At 42.1% G+C, this 18,633-nt stretch overlaps 1 protein-coding gene across 1 annotated transcript in view; it reads left to right on the top strand.

Annotated features, from left to right (window-relative positions):
• Positions 1–8,388, top strand: part of REPS2 (RALBP1 associated Eps domain containing 2) — a 252,286-nt gene extending 243,898 nt beyond the window's left edge. The window contains exon 18 of the mRNA XM_024115285.1: positions 6,039–8,388. Within this exon, the coding sequence (XP_023971053.1) occupies positions 6,039–6,107 (69 nt within the window). The 3' untranslated portion in view covers positions 6,108–8,388. The remainder of the gene's footprint in view (positions 1–6,038) is intronic.
• Positions 8,389–18,633: the final 10,245 nt, after the last annotated feature.

The raw sequence follows: 18,633 nt of genomic DNA on the forward strand, positions 1-18,633 counted from the left end.
AGCGGCTGGGCCTGTGAGCCATGGCCGCTGAGCCTGCGCGTCCGGAGCCTGTGCTCCGCAACGGGAGAGGCCACAACAGTGAGAGGCCTGCGTACCGCAAAAAAAAAAAAAAAAAAGTTCTTGCTGTGGCTGCTGTAATTCACGGTTATCTTGTGTATGGTTAACCTTCTTGTTCGGCCTTAAAGCAAAATTTATTCACCTGATGCCGCACGCTGGGCCCAGTCCAGCTTCAGTCTGTCCCCTATTTGTTGATCTTTATATTGGTTCTACAGGGTCTTGATTTCTGTAAGTCTTGAAATCAGGTAGTATAAATTTTTCAAGATTTTCTCTCTAATTGTTTAGATTTTAGAAAACACTCCTCTCAGTGGTTCTGAGTGTGTAAGTATTATGTGTCTTTTGTAAACATGTTCCCATTTTTTTGGTGACACTATTGCAAATTGAACTGTTTCTTAAAATTTCATTTTCTAATTGAGTTTATGAAGGTCACAGAATATAAGGTCATACAGAAAGCAATTATATTCCTATATATAAGCAACGAACAACTGATCACAGAAATTTGAATAACAATACCATTCATAATAGCTCACCCCCTCCCCCAAATGAAATACTTAAGTATAAATTCATTGTAAAACACAGGATCTGTATACTGAAAACTACAAAATGGTGCTAAAAGAAATCCAAGAAGACCTAAATAAAGGGAGAGACATATGCTGTTTGTGGATTGAAAGACTCTACATAGTAGTGATACTATTTTTCTCCAGAGTGCTCTATAGATTTATTGCAACCAATCAAAATCCCAACAGGATGTTTTGTAGATATAGACCAGCCTATCCTGTAATTTATATGTAAGGGCCAAGCAACTAGAATAGCTAAAACAAATTTGCAAAAGAAGAACAAAGGTAGAGGAATCACTTAGTATCAAGCTTCAGTAATCAAGACAGTGTGGGATCGATGATAGATCAGTGGAGAGGGATTGGGAGTTGTGAAGTAGAGCACATGAATATAGGCATTTGATCTTTGACAAAGGTACAAAATCAATTCGTTGAGGAAAGGATGGTCTCTTCAAGAAATTGTTTTGCAACAGTTTTTCATCCATATGTAAAAAAAGGTACCTTGATCGAACACCTCACTTCTGATACAAAGATTAACTTGAAATGGATCATAGATGCAAATGTAGCACATAAAGGTATAAAACCTGTAGAAGGAAACATAGGAAAAAGTTATTGTGACCTGGGGTTAGGAATGATGCCAAAAGCACAATTTATAACGAAAGAAATCAATAAATTGGACTTTATCAAAATTAAAACTTTTACTCTGCCAAAAACACTGTCAAGAGAGTTAAGAGACAAGCTACAGACTAGGAGAAAATATTTGCAACCCCCGTATTTGACAAAGGACTAGTGTCCAGATTATATAAAGAACTCAAAACTCAGTAATAGGAACTCTCAAAGCTCAACCAGCTCAATTTAAAAATGGGCAAAGGTCGTGAACAGACACTTCACCAAAGAGGATATAAGGATGGCAAGTAAACATGTGAGAAGATATTCAGCATTGTTAGCCATTAGGCAAATGCAAATTGAAACCATGATCACAGACCAGTATACACAGTGATAGAATTGCTAAAACAGAAAATCGTGACAGCGTCAAGTGCTGGCAACTGGAACCCTCGTGAATTGGTGGTGAGAATGCCAAATGATACCCCACTCTGAGTAACTGTTTGGCATTTTCTTGTGAAGTTATATATACATTTAACCTTGTGACCCAGCACTTCCACTCCTGGGTATCTACCTTAGTGAAATGAAAAATTTATGTTCACTCAAAAACCTGTACACAAGTGTTCATAGAAGTTGTATATGATAGTGGAAACGTGGAAAAAACTCAAATGTCCTTCAAAGGATGAATGGATAAATGGAGTACGATGAAATAGTACTCATCAGGCCAAAGGAATGATACACGCGGCAGTTTGAATGAAGCTCAAAGGTGTTATGCTGCTTGAGACAAGCCGGTGTCAAAAGGTTATGTACTGCATGATTCCTTTTATTTGACATTCTTGCAAAGGCAAAACTATAGTGCTGGAAAACAGACCACTGGTTGTCAAGGGTTATGCATGAGGTGAAGGTTTGTATATCAGTGAGTAGTACCAGGGAGCTTTTTGGTTGTTGGAATTGTAGTGTACCCTCTTTGTGATGGTAGTTTCACAAATCTATATGTGTTAAGATTTGTAGAACTGTACAATAAAAGAAAAAAGTCAATTTTACCATATGATAATAAAAAATAAAATTATGTAAAATGTCACACTTCATTCTGTTTTATGGATCTTTATATGTGACCTCGTTTTTGTTTTGCATTTTGCTTTTGCCTCCCCCTCCCCCACCTTTGCTTTGGCGTAGGTCACTATTATGCGCTGGTCTCTTTATTTGGTAGGCCCTTTTAATTGGGAAGCCCATATTCCTCCGTTCTGGGAGTTTTCTTGATTTTTATTGACCTCCCTCCCCCCATTTTCTCTGTTCTCCCTTCCTGATATTTTTCAGACACTGGACTTCTTAGTTTGGTTTTCTAATTTTTCTTTTCTAGTGTCTTTCTTTTCTCTTCTTTCTTTTGTCTATATGTGGAGACATACTTATTTTTAAACTCTAAATCTCCTGTGTTTAATAACCAAGAGTTCATTTTTGTTGTTGTTCTCTGATTCTTTTCAATGGCATCCTATTCTTGTTTCATTGTTGTAATATCTTCTCTTAATGGTAGTTTTTCTTCTTCCTCAATACTTGCAGTTTTTGTTGTTGTATATACTTCTAATTAGATACTTTCCTTCAATAGCTGATGGTCCTTCTCTGCTTATATTTAGGAGGAGGATGAGAATGCATATTGCAAGTTCATAGCCTGTTGTGGGGCTTGTCAACTTTGAGCTTCATTCTCCCCCAGTTTGGCTGAGCTGTAGAGTTGGGGGACCCCCAAAGACAGTGTCATTTGCTGTTTCCTCTTGGTCTGGTTGGAGTCCTCAGGAAGGAGACTCTTGTGGTCTCCTGCATGGAGGGAAGACCTGGTTCAGTGGAGGAGAGGGCTCTGGTTCTCAGCATTCAGGGCATTCATTTAATCCCCCTATTTCCAGTCCAATTTCTAGTCCCTAATTGTATCTCTGTATTGCTAATCCAGAGGCCATCTGTTTTACCTTTCAAAGGAATAAATCTTCAGTGTTCTACCATAGTGGCAGGAAGGATTCGGAGATCTAATTACTTCTGAAGCAGACTTTCAAGCAAAACTGATTTAAGCCAATCGTCCTCCCCTCTTTCACTCCCACTTTCATAGGTATCTGGTGCTGCCAATTTGAGTCTTTCAGGGATTCTTCTATGTAAAATCAGATTGGTTCTTGTTTTATCCCCATGCTTAGCTTGCAGGTCACTTTTCTTTACGTGATCTGTAGAAGTGAAAAAGTTTTAGGTCTAGTGAACAGAAGTCTGAAGAATCATCAAGCAGAGCTCTAGTCATGGCTTCTCAGTCAGTTCCCAGACTAAGTCAGTTTACACATACAGAACCCTTGAATAAAGGGTCCTCTGAGTCACCTTTAGGAAGGACCCTACTCTGCAGCCAAAAGTTTATATTGTTAATCTTTCTCCCAGCCTTTCCCAAAGTGTGTGACTGTGCACTGGGGAAAAGGGACTCATCAGATTTAGGGGGGATTACTGGACACACGCTCTGAACTGATACTTATTCCAGGAGACCCAAAACATCACTATGATCCACCAGTTAGAGTAGGAGCTTATGGAGGTCAGGTGATCGGTGGAGTTGTAGCTCAGGTCCATGTCACAGTGGGTTCAGTTTATCCCTGAATCCACCCTGTGGTTATTTTCTCCAGTTCCATGATGCGTAATTGGAAGAGACGTATTCAGCACCTAGGAGAATCCCCACATTTATTTTTCTTGGATTTGCTAATTCATTCAGCATTCATCAGTTTGCCTTCCAGCTTACCAGTTTTATTGTTATCACCTCTTCCCTTTTGTCTTCCCTGTCCTTGTGTGTCTATGACCATGCGCACCCGCCCCCCCCCCCCCCCCAGTTAAAACAATTGTTTTAGTAGAGTTGCAGTAGGGAATGAGTTTGGTACATATGTTCAGTTCTGTCTTTACCTGCAGCCTCCATCTATTGGGTTGGCCAAAAAGTTCAGGTTTTTCTGAAAGATGCTGTGGAAAAACAGAACGAACTTTTTGGCCAACCCAATATATTATTTTGCTGGGTGATGTTACATAATCCTATGGCTTTGAAGGCCATCCAGCCTCATAAATTTATGCCTCAAGCCCTACTTCTCTTTCTCCTAAGCTCTAGACATGTATTTACAGCTGCTTATTCAACTTTTCTCCTAATACATCTGATACACATCTCAGATGCTTCATTCCCAACCCTCTCCTTGAAATGCCCATTTCTCATCCAATCTTCTTGTTCTCAATTAATACCACACTACCAGCCGCCCACTTGCTCAATCCCAAATTCCTTTCCTTCTTTCCTATATGGCCTTCATCAACATCTCCTATTAGTTCTAGATTTAAATTATGTCCAGAATCCATCTCATTCTCTCTATCTTTATGGCTGCTACCTGATCTAAGCCATTTTCATTTCTCGCCTGGTTCCATGCAGTAACCTCCCAACGGCTCCCTACTTCCACTCTTGTCCTGCTACAATCCATTGTCTGTGCAGTAGCCAGAATGAAAATTCTGAATTCTAAGTTAGGCCGAATGCCTTTCCTGATTCAAAGTCCTCGTTGCCGTACACTTTGAATGGCATCCACACTCCTTATTCTGTCCACAAGGTGCCTGCCTAACTCTTTGACTTTAGCTCCTGCCAAGGTCTTCACTGTCCTCTCTGCTCTGGTCACACAGGCCTTTTGGTTCATCAAACACACCAAGCTTGTTCCCTCCTTTGGGGCCTTAGCGGTTGCCATTTTATCTCCCTGAATATCCTTCGCCTGTATCTTCATGTGGCTCACCTCTCACTTCATTCAAGTCTCTGCTCAGTAGCATCCGCTTTGAGAAGCCTTCCCGGACCACCCTCTCCACCTTTCTCCCAGATCCCCCATTACTCTCTATTATATCATCTTATTTATTTCCTTCTGAAAGTATCTTGGTTGTTTTTTATTTTTCTTCTGACTTTCTTGTCTTTCTCTAGCCATTTGAGTATGAGCCCTGTGAGGGCGGGCATTGGTTTGATCTATCTTGTTCCTTGGTGGTATCATCACACCCAGAGCAGAATCGGGCCCATAGTAGATAGATACTCAAAGACTGTCGGATGGTAGGTAGGAGGGTGGGTGAATAAACTTTTGTTGAGTTCCATGCTACTATTAGCATGTTGTTTCTTCTGGGACGTCTCAGAATTGAGCCTTTATACAGAATTCTTTCCCGCCTTGACTGATTCTACGTCAGAGTGCCTTTACGTGTCCCTGTCTCTCCCTGCCAGTAGGTCTGTTTTAGGGCTTAAAGTTTGAATTCCCAAATAGCAGACTGTGGATCCTGTTTTCTACCTTTAGCCAAGAAGTCACACCTGCAGCCATATTTTGTGCAGGAGCCTGGATGACACTTTGGTGGAAGGACGACCAGTGCCCTTTCTCATCCCTCAGTCCTGATCCAGTATGGCGCTGGAGTGGAAACAAGAGATTGCAACTAGAGATGTCGTCCTGATGGCTCGCCTCTCAGTATTAGGAGTCTGCTTTTGCTTTTCTGGTCCCTTCCAATCAGTTTTTAAATTTTTAACATCATTCTGTGCCAGCCACTGTTAAAACTGAGGGTGAGATTTAGGCGTGGGGGGTGGGCAGGGTTGGTCAATCAGTTTCATTTCATCATCTTAAGAAAGGAGTCGAGAGACGTCAAATTGTGAAGCCTCCTGTGTCCGGTCACCAGCTGTAAATATGATGCCTCCCAGTCCACCTGTCCTTGAGTCATATGGCACCTAAATGCTTGTGGGTCCAGTCATAAGTGTCTTTTCAGTATCTGATGAAGTAGGGATGAACCCAGGAAATGACCCCTCTCTTCTCTTTGTTTTCTACAACTCAGGAGGTTCATCAAGAACGGATTGCATTGGAAAACCAACTGGAACAACTTCGTCCAGTCACTGTGTTGTGACCCCCAAGATTCAAGTAACAGTGGGTGACCTTTCCTGCCAAGATCTTTCCTTTGAATGTTTCAACGCAACTACTTGTCATAGGTGTCTGAGACTGTGTCAAAAGCTCGTAGCAGCGGAATATAATCCATATCACCTTTTCTCTTGTACTTCACGTGTACGTTTTACTGTGGTGGAAAAAATACAACTGATTATCACACTTGAAATTGTAACTATCAGTGGAATTTACCTCCCATTCTTAAGTACTTCCTCAAGGTGTTAGATGTTGCTCCTTACCCAAAACCAATCTTCTAGCAAATAAAAACAATTTAGAGCATTACTTATTTAAAGGATTTATGACTTGTACAAAACCTTGTAATCCAGTACCTTCAGGATGCTTGTTTTATTTTCGTATGTATATCATATACAGTAGATTGGTTTCCTGAATAATTGTGATTCCAACTGGATAGTCTTTGGCATGATGATAATAAAAACAAAAAGTAGAAGAAAACAAAAGCATTAGCTTTAGACTGGCGCTGTGCCCTCCACCACTATATGCCAAAAATTGCTTCTCTAGTGCCATCTTGATATTATATCTAGCTATAAATAATACATGACTATTGTTTTCTATTGAATGGCAAAGACTTATTCAGTCTTTACACCTCTGTGAAGTAGTAGTTTTGTCCATGATCTATTTAACTTGGCCCAGCTAAGCCGTCAACCCAGACAACTCAGCCCTTTCATGTAGATTTTTGGGCAAGAGCAATCTGCCTGAACTGCCTTGCCCGATCAAATTAAATAAATAGTTGCCAGATCTCTACTTTTATCCTGCATGGGTTAACATAGCTGTAAATGCATGAATTTGGAAACCACCCATCAAATGTGAACGGCTGATGAGACTGTTTGGACTGATAAATATTTGTTGTTTGAACCCAGGTATTCAAACTAGGGAAGAAGGGGCAATGGTTGTTACCAGTAATCCAACAATCTCTGGTAGTTATTTTTGTCTTTGTTATTTTAACCCGGATCGTGAGTGTATTGGGTATGAAGAAATAATGAAAGAAAGCCGATCCTCACACTGGATATATGACTATTTTGTTCTCTGTGAAGTGTACCCTTGGGAAGGGATTGGTTTATGTGCAGTTCAGAGGCGCCCAACCGACTCCAGTGTAAGTGATGTAAAACAGTAAGCTCACATTGCAGAAGCCAGTACTCTATAGAAATTTACATAGCCTCTGCTTCTCCTGTAAGCTCAAGTGGAAAGTGGGAATTGATCGACCCTCCCAGGTATCCGGCCTCGCCAGCTTTAACATCACTTCAGGAGACGGTTGGCAAGACATGGGGTCTCTTGTGCGTTTTGCTAATTTACCGATTCTTAGGATAGAGGGGTGGCGTGTGCTAGGGTCCTTTCTCAAGTGGTTTAGGATAGGTTTGCGGTATGCGGGACTAAGCCTTTGATTTCAGTAGAGTTGACTGCTTTTAGAAGAAGTAGGCTTTTATTTTTAACGCTTTCTTACTCCGTTAAGCTTTATAAATAGCTTAATGGCAGAAGAGAAACGCTCAAACAGATGATGTTTTTCCAAAAAAACCCAAATCGTTGATTCTGTTCTGTGCATATTAAAGGATTCTGAATTGCTTGGATTTTGAAAATCACGGGACTTGAACTATTTCTCTAGTCCCCCTTTCCTTCCCTTTTGGCTGCCTTTTTTGTCCCTGTGGGAGGGGTTCAGAGTCAGTTTAAACCCTTCCTAAGGTTATGAATGGGTGAGTGCACATTTTTTAGGTAACCTCTTTTCACTTGTTCTGAGATCTGGGGGCTGCAACACATTTTATCAACAGTGTCCTTGTCACAGACGTTTCATATCATGTTTGCCTTTTGTTCCATTCAATCCAGGCAAGACTAGCATATGCACTTCATCTCATAGTCTTCCAGGACATACGCACACACTCCAGATAGCACTTCATATCCATTAAGCAGACATATAAACTAAAGAATGTTAGTCTATGTTATGCATTTTTAAAATATTGACATGTTTTTCTCCCATCAAGCCAAGGCCAGAGTGAGCCAAATTAGGAGGTTGGGGTTTTGTTTAGTTAGCTTGGTTTTCATTAAAGGAAAAAACTTGCATTGGACAATCAAAGCCTCATGCGTTGCACAGTCTAACCAGTAATTTAGCATAGGCATTGCATTAAAGCCCACACCAATAATATCTCCACCCCACCTTCTTGACTGGACCTAAGAGTGACCACAGTTTCTTAGTTGCCTAGAAGTGGATTTTTAAAAAAACAATTACACACCCCCCCCACACACACACAGAACATGATATTACCTAACTAGCGCTCATCCTCTGTTTCTCTGTTTTCGTAGGATGTATACTTTTATTTAATTTAGGATTATAACTCCTGATAATGTTTCTGTGAGCCTTTAATGTGATTTATAGGAAGGCTGGGTTATCGATATCACCATTATACCTCTTCTATAAAACTACTCAAGCATAAGACCTTGTTGGGCAGAAGTCTCTGGGCAGAACGTCGATGTTGCCCCCGTCCACGGGGGTTTAGTAACCTTATTGTTAAGTGGTCTTCCTCCATGGGAGTCCCATAGTCCCAAGGGTGAAAACACGGTAGGAGTAGATCACCAGCTTATTGGGTACCTCAGTGTCTCTGGTATGTGGCTTATCGCTTTGGCCACCTCCCTATCCAGCAGCCACGAAGCAAACCCGAAAGGTAGATTTCTGTAATGGAGGAGTGTGTTGGAATCAAGGCAGACATTTGCCTTAGTTGGAGGGATCTGACTGCTTTATAAATATTAGAGAAGTGCTTTGGGTCTGGTTGGGAGAAGGAGGCAGCTTAGCTGGGAGCTGTGCCCATTTTCTTCTCATTGCACGGTAGGATGTCAGAGATGAGAGGACCCCTTCCCATATCCTGAGTTTGCTTGTGGGGAGACCAAGGCCCTAAGAAACCACAGTTCCTAGTCCAAGAATCCATAGAAGGAGGGAGCTGGTGGCAGAGTTGGGATTTTATGGATTCTCAGTTGAGTCCTCTTGCCACTAGCATTGCTAAAAATAGATTAGAAGGATTTTTTCTATGTACCATGTTGAATTTTATTTACTTAATTAATCAGTCTTAAAATATGAAAACATTTCTTAGTGAGTTTTAGATCTAGATAATTCTCTTGGATTGAAGCAAAAAATAAAATCTGAAGAGAAAGAATATGATTGAAGTATTTGTTCTTCAGAACACCTCATCTTTCATGATGCAGTAAATTACCCTGAGTTTCTTGGCAGAACTTTTGACAGCTGTTGCTTTGAATGGATTCCATTCCTGTATTCCTTATGGGAGTTTGTGTTTAAAATAGACTACTGTGATTGAAATGAACTCAATATGTAGTAAGTTATAGTTTTCTTCAATATATCTTGGGTTACTTGGGTTGCACATGTTCAGTTTCAGCACAGTTTAGGGCGAGTAATCAAAAACATGGATTTTTCTTTGATCTCCTAGTAGTGTCTGAACTATCATGAAGCATTCTTCTCTTCATATGTGACTTGATTCTAGTCTGTTTCTAAATGATATTTGTCCATTTCTTAGATGAGCTCACAACCATGGTAATGATAGATGTGCTCTTAGAAGATCAATAAGAAAATAATCGGGAATAGATGTTTTTCTTGAAATTAAGACAGACAGTTGCTAATGTAGTAGTTGGAAAGATCTCAGTTTCATTATAACACCTTAGAGCTAAAAACATTTGTTCAGCACAGGCTAGAATCACACCTCCTGACAAGATAGCACGAAGGGAATTTGATTTTTAAACTATTAAAAAAAAGAATTACAGATATCATAGCACCCAGATCTTCCCATATCGCTGGGAAGTAGGACTCAGTAGGCTGTGGTTTGAACATTATGAATGTGAACAACATGAAATCTCTGTTGAGAGGTCTTTTTCTTCTCTAGTTAAAGAGAACATTCTAGTAACTTTGGTTTCTCTTTCCGACTGGTTTACTCTGTTTCAAGTGTACTCTTTTGAAACCGATTTCAAAGGATCACTTGAATTTACACTTTAATTCTGGGTGCTTTGTTATAGTTTTTTGACTCAGTGTGGTTCAACTTCCTAGTGAGAAGTGGGGGGATGTGGGCTTTTGCAGACCTGAAGTGGCATATTCTGCTTCCCCTTCAGCCCAGGCTAAGGGAGGCTGCCCACCAACGCCCACAGATTAGTCATCGACGGCAGTGTATGAGAGTCTTACTCTAGGAGCCTCCCCACTTTGCTGTTTGCAGTGAGAAATGTAGCTGGTTATGTGACCCTCCCAAGAGCAACTGTAAGAACAGCAGACCAAGAGGGCCAGACGTGAAGAGCAATATAAACCGATTCTCCCCAAAATAGACTTTCAGAGGTTGCCTTACTAAGTGTTCCCTGAAACAGCCAGTCTGTGAATGTGGGGAGACATCCCAGGTGCGCGGTCACTTTTAGGCTTGTCTCGTTATTTTCTACATTTACTGACGCATATGATTGAGAAAGGAACCTCTTCCGAAAGGCATTACAGCGTTTCAATCGACAGGATTTGTTCTAGTGACAGAAGTCTTGCTCTGCTCTCAGCACTTGAGGAGTGTTTAGTTTTTGTGTTTCGGGGGTTCTACTACCCTGCTCTAAGCTAAGTTCATGACTGTGGGAGGTTGGAGAAAGTGGTTTATGATTCTGAAGACCAGAGGAACACTGGAACTTAAGCAGGCCAGAACTGGAGTTTGAGGGCTGCAGTAGGGAAACTTCTGGTCCCAGTTCTGTCATAAAGCACTATGTCGGACATCAGGACTGGATGCTAAAGCTCCTTCAGGGAGCCCTGACCTGGGAATGGAGCAGGTGGCGCAGGGACCCCCTTGCATGGAGATTGGATCAACTCAGTTGTGTTGGTTTTATTTTGTTTTAAGGTAACTTGTGTGAGGGCTTCAGCTGCAGCCAGCCTGGGAGCTGGGGCGTACCCTTACCTTTAGCCATTCTTTCTGTCTTCAGCACAAATCCGATGTTCAAGTGAGCCAGAGGTGGGAAGAGCCATTTTACTCCTTGTAGCTGTGGGCCTGGAGAGATAATGAGTTGATGGTCTATTTTAACCTCGAAAGTAAAAATGTATATTTTTTCACTACAGTTACATTGAACAGTAAAATGAGGAACAGCAAAGTATATATTTGATGCCTTCTGTCTTTTCATGATAATGTGCTAACAAGTTGTGTTAGTATTTTACTCAGCCAGAGTCTCATTCATGTGCTAAGCATTGGGAACTGTATGTATATTGATCTTAAACATAAATAAATACAGGGTGTCCTATATTTGGATTGTGACTTGTCGACTCAAGCTAACCTTACTGCCTCTCTTTCACACTTGTTGGAAAGTCTGTGGAGAACATAGTAGGTTAAGAATCTCCAACTCTGGAAAATGTACATGCTGTGAAACTGGGGTGCTATGTGAAAAAATAAATGTCTGATAACAAAGTGTGACTCTGCTGGAGTCTTGGTGTCAGTCAATATATTGTGGTCCGCATTTGGTCTCGTGCATTTAGTGCATGTGACGTGAAAAGGAGTTGGAGGTCTTCCCAGTTAAATCGAAGTCTGAGATCTGGTTATTTTCACGTCCTGGTGATCTGAGCTGGGTCCTTAAATATCTGTGCACAGCTGGCACTTGGCATTCATGGGGTATCGTGGCCACAGCTCACAGTGCATTTTAAAGATCCACCGAACTGAAAACTTGGATTAATCTAGGGTCAAGTTTTTTGCCTCATCTTCTAGGCATTCTTTGTGTTCAGAAATGTTTCCATCATAATGTCCTTACCTAGCGTGCAAGGGGAGGGGAGGGATCAGGAAGGGTTGGCTTTAAATCCCAACCAAGTAACCTGGCGCCCCAGTTGCAGTTTCTTATCTTTAAAACTTGGGTAATTTTAGGAGCCACCAGTCTCCTATCAGGTGGGAGTTTTATTCCGTACTGTGAATGCAAATTGGCCACACGTAGGATCTTTCTAATCTAGTAGTTCCAAATGCCAAACTAACTCTGGAAGAATCGTCCATGATTTGGCTCATAAGCTTGGCCACTGGAGACCACCAGGCCCTGACCGTTCCCAGGGATCTGAGATCATCTAGGCAAGTGGTTCCCAAGTCTGGTCCCCAGACCATCATCAGGGAACTTACTCGAAATGCAAATTCTTGGGACCCACCCTAGGCCAACTGAATTAGGAACCCTGGGAATGAGCCCGGCAATCTTCCTGTTAACAAGCCCTCTAGGGGACAGTGATTGCTCGCTAAAATTGAACTACTGATCTTGCTAACCACATTTTACAGTCAGGGACACTGGTGCAGAGAGGCAAAATTGACTCATTTAGGGTCTCAGCTAATTTTGAGCAAAGGGTAAAAATGTTCCCAGGGCCAACTTTCTGCTGTGCTACAGTGTCCATTCATAAGTTTGTTCCCTCTCCTGACCTTCCTTCCACAGATATTTGCTGTGGCCCTACTCTGTATCAAACACTATGTTAAGAGCTCGAGATGAGACCTATAGGACAGAATCCCTTCCCTCAAGGAACTCACAGAGACCAGACGACTTGCAAGGCAGTGCGGGGTAGGTGCCATGATGTATTAGTCAGTGCCAGCTAACTGCTATCGATAGCGAAGAGCCCTGAGAGTTCAGTGGCTTGACGCAATGAAAGTTTCTCACTCAATGTATAGTCTAGAGTGGATGTTCATAGTTGTGCCATTTTTCTTTGTGGTTATGTAGGGACCCAGGCCCCTTCTCTGTGTGTGCTTCCGTCTTCCTCTAGGGCTAGAGAGTTTTCTCCTTTTAGCCAGTGTGTGGAAGAAACAGAGAACTGTAGAGAGGATACAATTTCTCTTCACACATCACTTCTATGCATATTTCATTTCCTGGAACTCGGTCATGTGACAAGAGTTAACTGCAAGGGTGACTGGGACATGTAGTCTAGCTGTGAGCTCAGGAGGAGTAAGTTGCAGTGAACACAGCACCCGCCAGAAGGCACAAAGCCAGGTGGCTCTGAGAACACACAGGAGGGGCATCTAATCCAGACTGTGGCAATCCAGGAAGGCTTCATGGAAGTCTTAAAAGAGGGAGCGTTAAGCAAGAAAAAGAGGGTGTTCCAGGAAGAGGGAGCTGTGTGTGCTAAGGCAAGGCTGGAAAAGAGCGTGCCACCTTCTGGGAACTGCAAAAGAGTCTCCTCTGGATGGAATGAGGGGAGGAAGTGGCCAGAGTCAGGCACAAGGCCAGAAGAGAAGGCCTTGCATGTCCCAGGAAGGCATAAAGCACCCAGCCATTGCAGCCCCCTTTGAGATTTAAGCACAGTGAATCAAGTCACTTCACTGATATTCAAGGAGTGGTTTGTATTTTCCCAATTTTTTTCCCCCGACCTCCTCCTGAAATGCTTCACTGGAAGACTGTAAACTAGTGTTTCTGGCATGAACCAAGCCTGCTGGTGTGATTTGTTACATTTCTGGCAAGTGTTTGGACAAAGGGCCAAAGCCCAGAACCCAAAGCCTAAACCCTGGTAGGCAGGAGTCCTACCGGATGACATGAGACTTTATCCATCCTCAACTCTTTCTTTGGGGGCTGGGGGAGATATCAGGGGCTCTGAGGTGACCGAGAGGTGCAAGGTCCCCCTCTCCCCCTTTTTTTTGGCAAGAAGGCTTATCAAACTACAGAAATGAAGAGTTTGGCAATGAAGCTGAAATATCCAATTCCATTTGAATAAGAATTCTCAGTTGAGTTTATTTAACAATTTTGAAAAATCCCTGAGCCTGGGGGGGAAATGCTCCAAATATAGCATCTCAATGGCAAAACGCAACTTCAGAGAGCCCTGCCGTATTGTTTTGTAAATATAAGGTGTTCTTGAAGAGCCAGCTTTAGTGTTTGCAGGTATTGGAGTGGTTTTCCCCTCCCTGCATTTTTCTTTCAAACACTGAATAAAAAGTATCTTTGAGAATAAGATTGTAACCCAGATATACATTCCTTTATTTGCCCTGAAATCCTCTTAGCAGATTTGGCCGGAAAAAGGAATTGGCACAGAAGCTGTATAAAATTTTTAAGGTTCACCTGTGAGTATCCTGTAGCATTGTAAGCAAAAGCACCATCAGCAGAGGACATAAATATTGTGCGTGTGTGTGTGTGTGTGTGTGTGTGTGTGTGTGTGTAAAATATTTATGTTCTCTGCTGATGTTGCTTATGCTTATGATATATAAATATAAATATGTATATTAAAAAAGAATAACGACAGTAATCATTTAGAACATAGACCGAGAGAATCGGGGGCGGGGGGAGGGGTGTTTTATCACTGACAAATGTCTAAACAATTTTGGAAGTGCTGGTGCATGCCGATTAATAAAAGCAGACTGACTTTTAGTCCAATTTATTAATGTTTTTAAAGTTTCTACCGAAAATGTACCCCTTATTCTCGTACCTGCGTGGACCACTCCCATCCTTGGTACATCACTGGGGAACAGGGTACAGGCCTCCACCCCTGCATTAGACTTCATCAAAGCTAAGCTATGAGGCTGAAGGAAAGCCAAGGGGAGGAAAGATAATGCTTGGGGCATGAAATAAAGGGACAGCAAAGCAAATTAAAGACAGATACAGAGAATTGTGGTGCAGGACCTTTGAAATGCAAATGAAATTGGCTTGAACCTCAACCCACGTGTGCTCAGAGCCTGCATCTTTATCTTTCTGGAGATTCTGAGAGGCTGAGGTAACGGTGGAGGAGCTGATGTTTTTATCCTAGTCGCTCGGAATGGGAAAGGGGCAGAATTTATAGACTATTTAGAGAGATGGGAGCTTTGAAATAGTTTATATCTAGGGCCACACATTGTACAACTCTAGGGGACATTGTTCTTATATTTTACACAGGAGATGCCCCTTGGAGTTTGTGAAGCCGCCGTCCTGCTCACAGCTCCCCGTGGCACCATCCACTCTTTCTCTGTCAGTCTTCCTCTCCCTCTTTGTAGACCTCTTGTTCTGCCCGTTGAGGGCAGGTGGGTAGGCGGGCACGGCGGGGGTCCTGCCTGTGCCCCTAACCCAGGGCCCGTGCCCCCTGCACATCTCCCTTCCTTCTTCCTGTTTCTGCTCTGGGGCGATTCTGCCTCTGGTCCCAGGGAACGTTTGGCAACGTCAGAAACGTTTTTGGTTGTCACAACTTGGGAGAGCATCTAGTGGGATCCAGGGATGCTGCCGAACATCCTTCAGTGCCCAGGACAGCCCCACCACCAAGAATGATCTGGTCCGCAGTGTCAGTAGTGTCCATATTGAGAAACCTGCTCTGGAGGAGCCCCTCGACCGTCCTTCCATCTCCCTCAATCATCCAGAGCTATGCAGCCTTCTCACCATCACCAGGAACGCCTCTTCACATGGCCAGAGCTACGGCAACAGGCTCTGCTGAACTAGTTCATTCGTTCAAATACACCCAGAATCCAAGCAGCAAAGGTAAATGAGTGAAGCAAGTCCAGAGCAAGATGAGAGATGGCACTGGCCCATCTGCCTCATTGGTGGGGAGGGGTAGGTGGGGCCTGTCACAGATGGGAGCTTGTACACCGTGTCTAGAAAGGCAGCTCTAGACTACTGCCATACAGGCTTTCTGTGTTGCTAGATTTCTGATTCCTTGAGAGAGGCTCAATATCTCATCTCCCTTAACCCCCAGAAAGTCCCTTTTGTGTTATTTTTCATTGAGGCTTAACATTGATACATACATACATACACCAATGTTAGGTGTCCATCCCAGTGAGTAGTCAAGATAATCTTGAAGAAGAACACATTGGAAGACTTACAGTACTAGATTTCAAGACTTACTAGAAAGTCACAGTAATTGAGAATGTGGCATTTTTGCACATGTTAGACAAATAGAGCAATGGTACGGAATAGAGAGGCCAGAAACATCCACACATATATGATCCCTTGATTTACAATAAAGACACCATCATAATCCAGTAGGGGGTGGTGGGGAAATGGTCTTTTCAATAAGTGGCTCTGGGGCAATTGGATATCCACATGGCAAAAAATGAACCTGGAGCCCTACCATGCCCCCAGATTATTTCAGTATGGGTCTTAGATCTAAATGTGAAAGGTAAAACAATAAAGCTGCTAGAAGAAAGCATACGATAATATCTTCATGAATTTCATAAAGTTTTTTTTTAAACAGGGCATACAAAGCAGTCACCATAAAGGAAAAGACTGATAAATTGGATTTCATTGAAATTAGGAAGTTCTGTTTATCAAAATTCACAACTAAGACAGTTTTGGCACACTGTAGAACATTAGAACTTATTTGCAATACCTCTGTCAAAGGATTCTTGCCTATTTTTTTTTATATGTTGGCCACTATTTCCAATTTAAAACACTGAGGGGGGAAAAAAACCCCACGGTGCAGGCTAACATTCTGCAGGCCAAACAAAACATGTCTGCGAGCCAGCTCGGCCCCTGGGTGGCCAGTTTGCAACCTCACCTTTAGCGGCATAGGAGAATGATAGAAGCTTTCACATTTCCGTATTTTCTCATTCTTTCCTTGCCAGCCTCTGTAAGGGGAAGAAACAATGTAGAGATCTATTTCTCAATAATAAGAATTTTTCCCTTGATGGCAGAATGGCTGATAATGAATTTAGCTTCCAAGTAGCACTTCCCTCCCTCTGATAGACACAATAATTAAAAAAAATATTTAAAATATGATTTGATCAAGTTTTAAAAAAAATTGAAGTATAGTTGACTTACAATGTTGTGTTAGTTTCAGGTGTACAGCAGAGTGATTCAGATATATATATATGTATACATATATATATATTTTTTTCTGTTTCAGATTCTTTTCCATTATAGGTTATTACAAGGTATTGAACATAGTTCCCTGTGCTATACAGTAGGATCTTGTTGTTTATCTATTTTATGTATAGTAATGTGTATCTGTTATTCTCAAACTTCCAATTTATCCCTCCTTCCCCTTCCCTTTGGTAGCCATAAGTTTGATCAAGTATTTTTAATTGTGTTCAGCCTGCTGGGCTCTGTGAAGTCCACAGCTGATCCGTTTTTCACTCTGCTCTCTAACTCTAAATTTTCTCAGCATCCCTGGAAGTCAGCTTCAAGCTGCAGTGAGGCAGAAGACGTGGAGAAATAGAGCTTAAACTTTTAACATTTTGAGCTCATTAATGTCCAACTTCCTTACTTTCGACCTCCTTCCCTAACTCTGATTTCAGCCTCCTCCTTTTATTCTTCTCCCAAGCGCCACTCTTTCTTAATTCTCTGATGGTCCAGTTGGAGGCAGTGGCATCGGGTGGGAGGATAATTTCCTACTGTCACCTCTTCTGATTCCACTGTTAGAATGAATAAGAAGAGGTAGCCTGAAGGATGGCATTCTGGCAGCATAGCATAGTGGTTAAAAGCATGAGATCGGGAGTTTGCCTGGACTCAAATCCTGGCTCCATCTCTTTTATTTATTCATTTGCATTCTTTTTAAAAAAATATTATTTTCCATTATGGTTTATCATAGGATATTTTCTTTAAATTTTTCTTTTATTTTAAAATTTTATTTATTTTTGGCTGCATTGGGTCTTCATTGCTGCGTGCGGGCTTTCTCTAGTTGTGGTGAGCGTGGGCTGCTCTTCGTTTCAGTGTGCGGGCTTCTCATTGCAGCGGCTTCTCTTTTGTTGTGGAGCACGGGCTCTAGGCGCACGGGCTTCAGTAGTTGTGGCTTGCAGGTTCAGTAGTTGTGGCTTGCGGGCTCAGTAGTTGTGGCGCACGGGCTTAGTTGCTCCGCGGCATGTGGGATCTTCCTGGACCAGGGCTTGAACCTGTGTCCCCTGCACTGGCAGGTGGATTCTTAACCACTGCACCACCAGGGAAGTCCCTACCATAGGATACTGAATATAGTTCTCTGTGCTATATGGTAGGCCCTTGTTGTTTATCCCTTCCGTATATAAAAGCTTCCATCTGCTAACCCCAACCTCCCACTCCGTCCCTCCTCCAACCCCAACACCCTCCCCCTTGGCAACCACAAGTCTGTCCTCTATGTCTGTGAGCCTGTTTCTGTTTCATAGATAGGTTCATTTGTGTCATATTTTAGATTCCACATATAAGTGATATCATATGGTATTTGTCTTTCTCCTTCTGACTTGCTTCACTTAGTATGATAATCTCTAGGTCCATCCATGTTGCTGCAAATGGCATTATTTCATTCTTTTTATGGCTGAATAGTATTCCATTGTATGTACGTACCACATCTTCTTTATCCATTCATCTGTCAATGGACATTTAGGTTGTTTCCATGTCTTGGCTATTGTGAATAGTGCTGCTATGAACATAGGGGTGCGTGTATCTTTTTGAATTATAGTTTGTCTGGATATATGCCCAGGAGTGGGATTGCTGGATTGTATGGTAGTTCTATTTTTTGTTTTCTGAGGAACTTCCATACTGTTTTCCACAGTGGCTGCACCAATTTACGTTCCCACCAACAGGGCAAGAGGGTTCCTTTTTCTCCACACCCTCTCCAGCATTTGTTATTTGTAGACTTTTTTTTTTTTTTTTTTTTTTTTTTG

Source organism: Physeter macrocephalus, chromosome 21 (assembly GCF_002837175.3).
Source record: "Physeter macrocephalus isolate SW-GA chromosome 21, ASM283717v5, whole genome shotgun sequence".
In the NCBI taxonomy this organism is placed as follows: domain Eukaryota; kingdom Metazoa; phylum Chordata; class Mammalia; order Artiodactyla; family Physeteridae; genus Physeter; species Physeter macrocephalus.